We start from the raw sequence: 14,106 nt of genomic DNA, 5'->3' as shown, positions 1-14,106 counted from the left end.
AAAATTTTGTCAACAAGTATCTTTCTATTCTCCCATCTATATCAGAAATTGAAACAAGGACATTCTTATATTTTCCATTACTAAATTTGGTATGAACTACATGTTAATGAATCTTTATTTTCCTTTACCACATTCATCGTGTCCCTTCGTCCAGCATACTCACCATGGAATCCTGATATTTCATGAATGTCAAAAAACTGTTCTGAAATAGTGCTAAATAGTGCCCAAAGGAAAAAAATAGTGCTCTTGTACTTGCGAAGTTATAGCCATAGTTCGATGAGTATGCTGGACGAAGGTTTCGCCCAGCATACTCACCTCCGTCCGGAGAATCTGTATACGCTTCAAACATAATTCATACTTCAAAAAATAGTTCCCAAATAGTGCCAAACGGTGCCCAAAAAGAAAAAACAGTGCTCGAATAACTTCGGAGTTACAGGCTTCGTTCAGTGAGTATGCTGGGCGTAGGTTCTACGCCCAGCATACTCACCTCAGTGCGCGAATATCGAACGAGCTATAGGTACAATTTACGTCTCAAAAAATTGTGCTTGAAATAGTGCCCAATATCAGTCCAATTTTTGCTTGACTTTTGACCTAGAAAACCATTAAATTTGATTGTAAACTTCTACATACATTACATTGAGTACAGTCGAATACAATATTATTAACTTTCTTTCTAACAATTTTTGTCTTGTGTAAATTATTAATTGTCTATGTAAGGGAGTATTTACTTTAGAATCGCAATATTATTAATTACACATTATTTTAATAATACTTTATAATAATATGATTAAGCCTTCACGTGTCGCATGGGACCCCGGTAGCTAGGAACAATGATTTTATATATTTTGTCTAGATCACGGCGCTTGAAGGATTAAGATATCAAATGAAGTAAATCATGCATGAAAAATAAAGTTGCTGTTATTAATGCTTACATTACAACTGACAAAATTATTCAAAATAATCATTTTCCGGATCAAGGACGGTACCACAACGTTTACGGAATTGACCTGTATTCCTCATGTGATAAAGTTCAATATAGTGTGGCAGTAATGGATGCACGTACGGTCAATAGGTATGGGGCTTACGACGCGCGGCGCGGCGCCCGCGACGCAAATGAATATGTTTATGTTTAAATACTAGATGGCGCTGCCCTAACATCTTACGATTATTAGACAAGACTGATCTGTATTTTGAAGGTGATAAGGGTCCATTTTGTGTCACAAAGCAATCGAAACGAACAAGCGCTTCTCAGTTTCTTTGTTTGTTTACTTCGTCGCACATCATTATAATAACGCCGGCTTTTGAGTTTGACTACATAGTGGGTTGTGATTATAAACTGTGATTGTTAATTTGTAATTACTATAGGGTATTTAATATTAATAAAAAAAACGTGATTATAAACTGTGATTGCTCAATTTATACTTATTTGTAAGATAATTTTATTGTGATTAAAACGTTGTAGCAGTAAAACAAAGTACAAGTACCTACGTGTTATATTTTAGAAAGTTTTACCAATATTTGGCTAAACATTTTTTTATATACAGTATATTATATACAATATTAAAACTACAATTTTTTTCCATTTACATTGATTATATTATGAATGTTAACAAAAGCTGTGAACTAGTTAACTAGAATTCTGATTACTTTGGCCCTTTAAATAGTAATAAATAACGTAAGTAATTAAAAATATTTTTTATTGCTAAACCTTTCATTGATGAAACTATTGGAAAGAGTTTTAAAAATTTGTATAACTATGTCACAGTACTAGTTTTGACTGGTTATAAGTTTTGCCTGCAACATATATACAAAAAGAAACTGTATAATTTCCTTTTTACAATTTTTCAAGATATTAATTTTATTGGCTGCAAATGACTGTTTTTATTCAGACAAACACACAATGCAATGAAGTAATAGACTTCATTTACGCTTAAAGTTTCATTCATTTATTATTATTTATAAAATATATAATAATGCATTTAATCGAAAGTTTTTGACATATGAGAAAATACCATAATTATTTCCAATAACATGAAGTCTACAATTAGAAAGTTTAATATTTTTGTCCAAAAACATGTGACGACGACTGTACCCCATTTTACGTTAGTATGTAGAAGTTTACATTAAAATTTAATGGTTTTCTAAGTCAAAAGTCAAGCAAAAATTGGACTGATATTGGGCACTATTTCAAGCACAATTTTTTGAGACGTAAATTATACCTATAGCTCGTTCGATATTCGCGCACTGAGGTGAGTATGCTGGGCGTAGAACCTACGCCCAGCATACTCACTGAACGAAGCCTATAACTCCGAAGTTATTCGAGCACTGTTTTTTCTTTTTGGGAACCGTTTGGCACTATTTGGGAACTATTTTTTGAAGTATGAATTATGTTTGAAGCGTATACAGATTCTCCGGACGGAGGTGAGTATGCTGGGCGAAACCTTCGTCCAGCATACTCATCGAACTATGGCTATAACTTCGCAAGTACAAGAGCACTATTTTTTTCCTTTGGGCACTATTTAGCACTATTTCAGAACAGTTTTTTGACATTCATGAAATATCAGGATTCCATGGTGAGTATGCTGGACGAAGGGACACCATTCATCAATTAAGAACTAGACAATAAAAAAGGATAAAATAAAACAACACATTAAAAAAAACAAATTTAATAAACAAAATTTCTATATCATAATGCTGGTATCAGTCCTGCGCTAAAAATTCTCTTTCTAAAGCAGCTCCCATGAGGTTCCATGAACTATCATCATCGTCGGGAGGTATGTCATCGTCAGATGGAGGTGTTGATGGTCGTGGTCGTTTCCGTGGCGCAGCATCTGAATTAAAAAATTATTAAGTTTAATAAAAATGATGTGATCATGACATAAGACTAAATATATTTTATACTAGCTGTGCCTCACGGGTTCACCCGCATTGCTCCGCTCCTGTTGGTCTTAGCGTGATGATATATAGCCTATAGCCTTCCTCAATAAATGGGCTATCTAACACCGAAAGAATTATTCAAATCGGACCAGTAGTTCCTGATATTAGCGCGTTCAAACAAACAAACTCTTCAGCTTTATAATATTAAGTATAGATTTCTGCAGAGGCTAAACAATAGGTTAAATAAAAATTCTATAGAACCACGATATAAGAAAAAACAGGAAACATTTTCTACAGAGGCTAAGTAAAAAAACTTATGTTACATAAAAAATGTTGTAAAGTAGAAAAAAATATTTTGCTATGATTCATAATATATGTTAGCAGTGCATACCTGTATCTGAATCACTAGAGTTATCTTCGTCTTTTTCTTGCAACCTGCAAACAAATCAAAATAATATAAAAAATATGAAACAATCTAAACATAAAGTGCGAAAAATAGCTGATCAGCTTTTAAAATTAATTTTGTTTTCATATTTTAGAAATAATTTAAAACAACAGAAATGTGAGTGTTTATTATTATAATATCTTATCATACCTTTCTTGAGAGTTATTAGCAGTTTCAAGTGCTAGTAATCTATCCTCTGAAAGATTTTCTTCATCATCATCTTCATCCTGCGGCTTTTTCTCATCATCCGATGAACTTTCGTCTGATTCATTAAAGATATCCTCCACCTAAAAGGAAACAAGGAAACATATATTTTATAATGCTTATGTTGCTCCATAAAGACGTAGCTTTCTAATAAAGAAACAATATTTTTTAAATAGCATGTTATGAATTTATTATTTTTATTTACCTATCAAAATAAAAATCTTTCCTCATCATCCTAATATGAGAAACTATATTATGGATATTATAAAGCTGAAGAGGTTGTTTGTACGCGCTAATCTCAGGAACTATTGGTCCGATTAGAAAAATTATTTGGGTGTTAGATAGCCCATTTACCGAGGAAGGCTATAGGCTATATATATATATCATCACGCTAAGACCAACAGGAGCGGATCCACGCGATTGAAACCGCGGGGCGCAGCTAGTCTTATAATATAAAAATGAATCCCAAAATGTGTTGGTAAGCGCATAACTTGAGAACGGCTGAACTGATTTCGTTAATTCTTTTTTATTATATTCCTTGAAGTATGAGGAGAAAGAGTTCTTACGTAGAGAAAACGTAAATATGTACCACGGGCGAAGCCGGGGCGGACCGCTAGTTATGTATACATTAACCCCTACCTCCCGGTCCATGTCCGCGATGTCGTCGCTAGAGAAGGACAGCAGCGGGTTGAGCGTGTCCATGAAGCGGCCGGAGGGTGTGCGCTTGCGCAGCGCGGGTACGGGCGGGGCGGGCGGCGGGCTGCTGCAGTGCGCGGGCGGCCGCCGCGCGCTGCTCTGTTGGAGGGTGTTATTTATACAAGCTTCGAAAATATATAAAAAAAGGCATTGAAAGGCAAAGTGTCGTCTCCAAATGTATATCACATTTGGAGACGACACCGCCTACATCACTTATGTTCCGCTTAACATACGCCATATCGCGTAACTGCACGCTCATTTTTTATTTGTTTTAAAGTGAAACGCATCAAATATGCCTTCGTGTGTGTTACGATATTGCACAAATAATACAAATAATACGGAAAAGTGCAAAGGAATAACTTTCATCGGTAAGTACCTAACTAGATAATAATTTTTAAAACTTAGTTAGAGCAAAAAAATGGCGCACAGATTTTGTTCATGGTGTCTCCTCCATACGTAGTAATATTATCTCAATGAAAAAAGGGGATGAACAGCATGTATAATGGAACATAGTTGAAGTGTAAATGCAAACTTTATAAGTTGTGGATATTACTCGATGTTTGAGCATAATATGGCAAAAGTAAACATTTTTCTTAATAGGACCGATGTTATGTTTTAATTAAATCAATACTAATAATATAAAGCTGGAGAGTTTGTTTGTTTGAACGCGCTAATCTCAGGAACTACTGGCCCAATTTGAAAAATTGGTGTTAGATAGCCCATTTATCAAGGAAGGCTATAGGCTATATATCATCGCTAAGACCAACAGGAGCGGAGCAATGCGGGTGAAACCGCGGAGCACAGCTAGTTTTATAGATATAATGGAATGTAATTATAATTACAACTATTTAATTTAATTTTAGTTAATAAGTAAAAATGTAACCTGTAATATTGGCAATAAAGGCTATAAATAAATAAATTACAATTATTTACTGTATAGAAAATTAAACATATATCACACCTGTCCTCCCCTTTGCAGTGGGTATAATCTTTCTTCAACCCTTTCCCATCTTTCAGCACAGGTCCAAAGCCACTCTGGTGTTACTACATGCACTTTTGTTTTTCCTTCCCCCATTCTACGACTGGCATTCACTTTGGCTGTACCTGGGTTTAAATAAAAAATTATATTTGTAAATTGGTTACAAAATAAAGGAAAAGAAATGCTTTATAATTATATGGCCTTTGTAGTTATTTTATTTTATAAACATGATATTTTACCAAAATAGATAGGTAGCTGTAAATTATCTAATATAAGCTTACTACTTACTAGCTTACCGCCCGCGGCTTCGCCCGCTTTGTCTAAAACCTAATAAATTATATACTAAATCCTTCCTCTTGAATCACTATCTATTAAAAAAAACCGCATCAAAATCCGTTGCGTAGTTTTAAAGATTTAAGCATACAAAGGGACATAGGGACAGAGAAAGCGACATTGTTTTATACTATGTAGTGATAAGAAAAATATATATAAATTGAACCGCTGGTAAAAAATGTTATTTACCTGATCTAACCGCAACTAAATGTGTTGTTTTCTCAGTAAAATCCTGTGTTACTTCGGCCCCCAAACTTCTTGCGACCAAGTAAGCCCTAGATGTCTCTAGCCTCTGATGTGTGGGTACTAAACCGCTAAACACTAAACTCGTACCAGCTAACACTTTACTTTTAACTTCAGGAATGATAAATTTCAAATCAGGTATTTGATGATCCATTTTCTCGTACATATCGTAGAAATGTCTGAAAATGAAATTTTATATAATACTAGCTTTCCGCCTGCGGCTTCGCCCGCGCAGTCAAGGAAAAACCCGCATAGTTCCCGTTCCCGTGGGATTTCCGGGATAAAACCTAGCCTATGTTACTCGTGGATAACGTAGCTTTCGAATGGTGAAAGAATTTTTAAAATCGGTCCAGTAGTTTATGAGCCTATTCATTACAATCAAACAAACAAGGTTTTCCTCTTTATAATATTAGTGTAGATAAGTATTGTTCATTTAAGGAAATGGATGTTTTTAAAATTTATTTGTACAGTTGTTGTTCTCGTATCTGTCTTCCTAAAAAAACTTGAATAAGGGAAGTCTTCAGCAGAACATTTATTTTATGGATTTGTAAGTGAAGTTACATAAATACATTTTTATGTAACTTGTATCTGAATCCAATAAGAACTAATAATTGTACATTTTTACAAGGTTATGAATTTATATAGCTATAAAGTATAAGACTGATTAAATATTTTATTGAAATAAATAAAAAGGACCTTGATAAGTGGAGATAGCAAAAAATTTGATAACATTATAGAGCTATATAAAATTACTTACTTATGTATCCTTTTCAATATATCCTCTAAATATATTAAGTAATCATCGGCATCTTCTATTTCTATCTGCCCATCTAAAGTTTCAATCCATTGAGGCACCGCCTCTGTTACTGGTGCATTTTCATTATTTTCTGCTTTATCATTAACTTCCTTTTTTTCTTCTTTTACCTCTTTATCAGCAATCTTGGAATTTGTGTCATTATTTTCAGAATTTTCTTTGACATTATTGATGGCTTCTTGCTTTTCAGGTTCTGCTTCCAATGTTGGCAATTGAGGTATTAGAGAGCCATTCTTAACATTATTGGGCTTTGCTTTTTCTTCAACTGAAAAAATGAACAAAATATTACTATTTATGACTACTTTGACCAAACAAAATATTAATTTAAAAGATTTTATTCACCAAATCTATTTCTAATTAGCTTTCCACCTGCGGTATCGCCCGCGCAGTCAAAGAAAAACCCGCATAGTTCCCGTTCCCGTGGGATTTCTGGGATAAAACCTATCCTATGTCCTTTCTCGGGTATCGAAATATTTCTATACCAAATTTCATGCAAATTGGTTCAGTAGTTAAGGCATGATTGAGTAACAGACAGACAGACAGAGTTACTTTCGCATTTATAATATTAGTATGGATAATTCCAAAAAATACATACTTAAAGGTGGAGGAGCATTTATATCACCAGTGGACTGAAAGAATGAGTATGGTCTCACATGAATTAAATTTGCAGCGTGTTTCCATACATCCTCTCTGTCGTCAATTATGCACACCATGTTATCACCACATGGAAAGAGCGCCCTGAAATTTATAATAATAAGAAACTTGTAATCTATAGGAAAATGAGTAATTTATTCCTTTAAATCAGTTTATGTCATTAAAAATCCTATTTCGAAAATAGGATGTATCATATTTTTAATGACATAAACTGATTTAAAAAAATGTAGTATTATTGATAATGAATTATAATAAATAGGTACATTTAATTGCATGATAAAGTTCTTTCTAAAACAAAATTAAAAATGCAACAAACTTACTTTAAATTAGCAGATTTTGTTCTAGCATCAAAGCACTCATCCCTAGATAGTATCCTATGAGAGAAATATTTTTTCTCAGGATCCAACAATTCAGTGACAGCATGTGCATATTGCCTCGCGCCAAATGTACAAACATGCAATTCATAGTTCTTTGAAGCAGATTCCAAAAATTCTTGTGTTCTTGGCCTGAGTCTTGTGTGACACCATCTTCCTGGACTACCAGGGCCTCTTAAAAAGAAGTGCAGCACACCCTGAAAATTATAGATGAACAAGTAGTAAATCCATACTAATATTATAAATGCGAAAGTAACTCTGTCTGTCTGTTACTCAATCACGCCTAAACTACTGAACCAATTTTCATGAAATTTGGTATGGAGATATTTTGATACCCGAGAAAGGACATAGGCTACCTTTTATTGCGAAATATGTACCACGGGCGAAGCCGGGGCGGACCTCTAGTATACATATAATTAAATCTGATAACAATGATCATTATAAGAGAATGTTATGTAATAAAAGTGAGTAGATAAGTAATAACAGGAGATTATTTATTAAGTTGAGGTTCTTTGAGGATGGAAAAACATACAGGATTTAAATGTCACATTTCTTTCTTTTTTAGTATTAAATATTAAATAAAAAGCTACCTTAACATTGGGTGGAATATCATCATTTGTTGTATGTACAAGGGTCTGATCTAGATCTACAAGTAGCACCAACTTCTTATCTTTCAGTAAGCGATCAGCATCTTCCCTGCCTAATTTCCGAGCCAGTTCTTCTGACACCTGAAATTATTTAAAAAATCCACATTATACATACATAACTACTATCTACTGTACTTACTGTTAAAGAGCAACTGAAATGAATTAATGTTTCACAACTAAACAAAACTTATATAGGTATGTATTTCAAAAAATTTACTAAGTCCTCATTTATTCAACAACAATTTCAGTACTATTTCAATATTTACCTTTAATTCAGGTACAGAATGAACCATAGGGACAACTGCGACGTCCTGTTTTTGCCGTTCTTCGGCGCGTAAATCCGCACCGCACTCTGCACACATATCTTTCATAACAGTAGGATGACGGCATTCTTCCAGATCGGCTAGGCATCCTCTGTAAATACAGTTTTAATTTATAAACAGTGTTAAATATAAATACTGACTAAAAATCGGCACTTTGTTCAAAGTTAGATTTGGCGCGCAAGGTTTTCCTAAGACAAAAACACAAAAAAAGTTAGTAGAGTTTTACATTTAGTTTCGGTAAAAAGTTTAGATTTAGTACTTAATAATTCGTACATCTTATTTGTCCTTTAATCATAGAAATAATAATTGTTTATCTTAAAATAACCTAGAAACAACAACTATTAATTAACTCTGACGTCACTTACCCAGGCTCTGCAATGTCTCCTTCTTTCACCTTGATGGATACGATAGTACCAGCGCGTAAGGCTTTGAACTTCTTAAATCCAGTATTATTGCCCGACGAATCACTGTATAAAAATAATATCTGTCCTTGGGATACAAAAGCGCCTTGTTTAACTTTCCATTTTTCTACTTTTATAGGCTTTTCACATGGAACAGAAATAGACATAGTTTTATCCGCCATTTTGAACGGAAATTACGCACATGCAGTAATTCTAGGTCTACTATTGGTCGATTTATTATCTTTTTGGCGGTTATTTGATAGTAACCAATTAAAACTAAGATTTTACATATCGTTCATTTATCAACCAATGAAATGTCTATAAAATGCGTTGATATTGCCAGTATTAACTATACAAATTCCTTGCCAGTCTCAAAAATGAAATAAATCATAAACTTCAGTGTACCTACTTTTTATTTTTTGTTATTTTCGGAACACATATTTACAAGCGTTGCCTAAATCTCTGTCAGATTCTTAGATCATTAAGTAATGGATGGAGCACGCTGGCAAATGTTCTAACTAAACTTTCTGCCGGTTTTGGTGCGGGGAGGGTAACTCACACTTTGAAACACAATCACACATTCACAAAAATAATTTGTGTCTTTACAAACTCAAACTATTACAAAATGGACAGACTAGCATGTTTTTGCACACATACATCGATTACACAGAAAAATCTCTATACATATACGTAATAATACAATCGCTCTAAAGGGATGTAACCATATCGATATTACAAAAATAATAATTTTGTTGAAATTAGAAATAACATTAATATTATATTCATAAAAAATACTACACAGGTCATTTGTAACGTTTTCATCATTATTATATGCATATGAAAAAACAATAAAACGCCATTTTATTTGTATTTGAATATGTATTTATTCAACACATCACATATTATATTCAATAAAATAAATATCGGTCCAGAAATTTTTATTATTTCTGTACCGAGGTGTCCATTCTGATTTTCTCCCACAGCATTCAATCCACCTTAGCCTTAAAGCAGGATTTTTTGTAAATCTGAAATATACGCAATATTCGTACATACATATAAATAAAGTAGCTGCTCCGCGCGGTTTCACCCCCGTGGCTCCACTCCTGTTGGTCGTAGCGTGATGATATATACCTTCCTCGATAAATGGGCTATCTAACACCGAAAGAATTTTTCAAATCGGACCAGTAGTTCCCGAGAATAGCGCGTTCAAACAAACAAACAAACAAACAAACTCTTCAGCTTTATAATATTAGTATAGATTACATAATAGAAAGGTTACAAGATTAACATTACAAAAAAAAAACGGCTAAATGCGAGTCGGACTCGCGCACGAAGGGTTCCATACCATTAAAATGTTCTGCCAGTTAAAAGTAACCGAGCGTAAATATTAATAAATATATACAAGACTTACAAAATAAACATTATACTCCTTTTTATGCAGTTGTGTAAAATTTTAATATAATAAAGATTAATTCTCATCTCATTTCAAATTATACTTAGAAAAATATTTTTTTATCGACGTTCAAGTTAAAAGCAGTCCGTCACTAAGAAAGTCGTAAAAATTAACGACCTTTTAAGCGACGAGTTTTAAATTCAACTCTATCACTAAGTTCATAAAGATTAAATTTGAATTTCTCTTCAAGATAGTCTCGCTACATCACTTTATAGTCTCGTGGGGAGTGCGGTTCAATATCGCGTTCTAAATTCAACTTTATCGCTTAGTTCATAAAGATTAAATTTGTATATTTTCTCTTCAAGATAGTCTCGCTACATCACTTTATAGTCTCGTGGGGAGTGCGGTTCAATATCGCGTTCTAAATTCAACTTTATCGCTTAGTTCATAAAGATTAAATTTGTATATTTTCTTTCCATGATAGTCTCGTGAGGCCGCATCAAGATCGAGTACACACATGACTCGATTATTTGTCTTGATCATATCGCTAAACGATACATCGACGATTATTAGAAATTGCATTTAATTAGAAATGTACGTTAAAAAAATAAAAAAATATACACAAATGAAAGGTTATTCCATCTTTTTAATATTCGACATGTTTGAATTGCTTCTGCAAGACTTGACAGTGCAAAACGGCATTTTTAGCGGAGCACTCGCAGACGTCCTTTCGATGTTTTACGAATACGCAGAGTGTTCGTAATCGATTACGCAATTAGTTTTTATGAAAGCATAAGATTTTTCGATTCGAATAATCTTATACCTCGGCAAAAGGGGAAACGCCTGCGTGTGTTATCCATTACTTAATGATCTAAGGTCAGATTACAGTAAACATACATGATTAACGTTTAAATTTTTTCATGCTTCTATAAATTATTGAAAGTAAGAGATTTCAAATTATAATTTTGGGACTTGGGTATAATCAATTCAACTTTTGTGAAATATGGTAAATGAAGAAGTAGTATTTCAATTTGGACGTTGCCTTATCAATTTACAGACTACAATCCTTATAATTTATTTAATTTTCATTTCCTAAATCAAGAAGCTTATATCTAATACACTGGAGATTGCACTATGACCATTAACTTGTAACAAGAAAATATGACCTAGAATGACGTCAGTCATGTTTTTTGTCTCTTTCTGTCGAGTGACCACGCTGGTTTGTAAATTCAGGATTTTTCAAAATAGAAAAAACTAAAAATCATGGTCTATAAATAATAACGACATAGGTATATTTTTAACAGTATTTATATTATAATATTATGGTCATACTTTATAGGTACATACAATTTTAATTGGTATAGAATGATAGTTTTAAATAACTTTTGGCTACAAAGCTTGGATATGAACCGATATATTATAGCATGAACATCCTTTGTAAATAGAGGAAAGTTGTGTTTTGCATCAGATGCTGTTTACCAAATTGTAAGCTACTCAGATCTTCTTTTTAAACGCGTTGCTTCGACGGGTCAATTTCAAGCCAAAATCATCAAAGAAAAACTGTTTATAGCAGCCTTGCACAAATTTCAGCTAACTTTACAAAGTTTATTTTTCAAAAGGTATTTTTTTCTGGGTCGTAATCCTCAGTAACCTTGATGGGCACATATATTTCTTTTTATTTTACTTTTTGGAAAGCTGAAATACGTAAAACAAAAAAAATATGAGGTAAGTTAAAAAAGTATAAATTTCAATGTAAAAACGAACAATCTTATAACTACATGTGAGTGCAATACCGATGTCGTGTGTTGTTTCATTACTAGTAACAATCTTTATAATGGTGTTGTAAATTTTCATCATAATATTGTTATTACAAAATATTCTCTTCGCTATCCATAAAAACTCGTCATCATGGTTACCTTACTTGTTAAATTTGTTTATTGAAAACTTGTTGAAAAATGATAAAGTATTAGGGAAATAACAAATTTAACATGACTGCTTACTAAAATGATGCTAAATTAAACAATTTTTGCCATTGAAATGATTCTAAACAGGTAAATGCAGGAGTATTGAGGAATATTGTAAATAACGTAAATATACACTTGCCTGTGAAATTCTATACCAGAATTTGGTGTCCAAACACTTCTGCAATTTTGCACAATACAATGCATTCTTTATATTCGGAAAATATTCATTAAATAAGCAACAATATTAACTTAAATATTCGAAGCGACGCAATTTTTTTGACACACATGCCATATTGACAAAGTGAGAGTTGCTACAATTTTATTATGGTGACTACCCATAATCAGGGAGTATCGCTTTTTAATAATTGGTTCAGATACTTATTTTATTTAGCATAAATAATAATTGTCTCATCCAACAATGCTTCTGAATGACGTTGTTGGCAATTTATCAACAAACTCATATACAAAAACTAACCTTTTGCACAGAATATTACAGCATACATAGTAGCCTTGGGAAAACTTCGTATTAACAGTGGCAATACCAAGTTAGGTGTGAAAGTGATAAAAAACATGAACTGGGCAATATTTTCATGTTACACGTCAATGTTCATACCGAAATCTCCAGTGTATTAGATATAAGCTTCTTGTCCTAAATCATGATTTTTACTGCTGACAACAGCACCTGTCGTTAATGGTCATCGTTGTCGTTTCTCGGTTAGAAACTCAATGTCGTCTATGATCTGTCACCAAACGAAAACAGTTTTGTTGGAATAACGAAAACATAAATAATAAGTAATTTACTTTTATTTTGTTTTGTTTAAATAATTTACAAATCCTTTAAAATTTAAACATGACTGATGAAAATATAACAGTGAGTGACAATTCAGACTTGGAGGACATTAGCCCACCCGAGCTTCGTGGTTATTTGAGTAAATGGACGAATTATATACATGGTTGGCAAGATAGATTTATCGTGTTAAAAGATTCAACATTGTCGTATTATAAAAGCGAATTAGAGAGTAATTTGGGATGCCGCGGTGCACTTTGTTTGAAAAAAGCTAAAGTCAAGGTGAGTTACTTACTTGTTTACAATGTCGATCAAATTCCACAATAGGACATTACAAAAAATTAATTTGTCCTTGTAGACGACTTTAATAAATATTTTTTATATTAATTGAAATGGACGAATGACCGTAACGATGATTGCTAGACCAACCATAAAATGAATTGTTGATTTTAAAATGACTCTTATTTTAAAAAGATGCTGTATCACATTATTTTATATTCATGATTATTTTACATTTAAATAATATATATAATGGACAACACTATTTAAAAATTTAATGCTACATAGTGCTAAATGTGAGCATTTTCTAAACATGCTTATTATTATATTATTTTGAGGCAATTTAGAAAATGTTTATTCATTGTTGTGTGGTTTTCCCCTAATGTAATTTTCTCTGTTTTTATAATGATTTTGATTACAAGACCTTGTGTGTAGAATGACTGATTTTTTTGTGTACTTTATTACAGCCACATGAATTTGATGACTGCAGATTTGATGTATCAGTCAATGACTGTGTTTGGTATTTAAGGGCTTCTAATCCCGAGGAAAAACAGCAGTGGATTGATGTTTTGGAGTCTTTTAAAGTAAGTATTTAAAAAGTACAGTGGAAATCACTAAATAAAACATTGTAATAATCAATGTTGCAAGAGGTGATTCATAATCTGTTTTCCTTATTGATAAAGATCTAGTTTA

The 14,106-nt window shown here is 32.7% G+C and overlaps 2 protein-coding genes across 2 annotated transcripts in view; one reads left to right on the top strand and one right to left on the bottom strand.

Moving 5' to 3' along the window:
• Positions 1-2,650: 2,650 nt before the first annotated feature.
• Fcp1 (RNA polymerase II subunit A C-terminal domain phosphatase Fcp1) lies at positions 2,651-9,180 on the bottom strand. Its single transcript, XM_089704814.1, has 12 exons — positions 8,955-9,180; positions 8,533-8,680; positions 8,210-8,347; positions 7,566-7,816; positions 7,187-7,329; positions 6,535-6,856; positions 5,724-5,956; positions 5,184-5,326; positions 4,166-4,321; positions 3,473-3,609; positions 3,269-3,312; positions 2,651-2,831 (listed from the first exon to the last, which is right to left on the bottom strand). The coding sequence occupies exons 1-12, from the start codon at positions 9,170-9,172 to the stop codon at positions 2,701-2,703; spliced, it is 2,064 nt and encodes a 687-aa protein (XP_089560940.1). The 5' UTR covers positions 9,173-9,180; the 3' UTR covers positions 2,651-2,700.
• Positions 9,181-13,063: 3,883 nt separating this feature from the next.
• LOC149481773 (ceramide transfer protein-like) overlaps positions 13,064-14,106 on the top strand; it is a 41,109-nt gene continuing 40,066 nt past the window's right edge. The window contains exons 1-2 of the mRNA XM_089704807.1: positions 13,064-13,416; positions 13,881-13,997. Coding sequence (XP_089560933.1) covers positions 13,198-13,416; positions 13,881-13,997 — 336 coding nt within the window. The 5' untranslated portion in view covers positions 13,064-13,197. The remainder of the gene's footprint in view (positions 13,417-13,880; positions 13,998-14,106) is intronic.

The sequence above is a fragment of the Colias philodice genome, chromosome 16 (assembly GCF_061535455.1).
Source record: "Colias philodice isolate Cphi_HAF_F1 chromosome 16, ilColPhil1 Martin Lab GWU primary, whole genome shotgun sequence".
Lineage (NCBI taxonomy): Eukaryota > Metazoa > Arthropoda > Insecta > Lepidoptera > Pieridae > Colias > Colias philodice.
The sequence above is the reverse complement of the archived record's forward strand: the minus strand, read 5'-3'. Positions and strand labels throughout refer to the sequence as shown.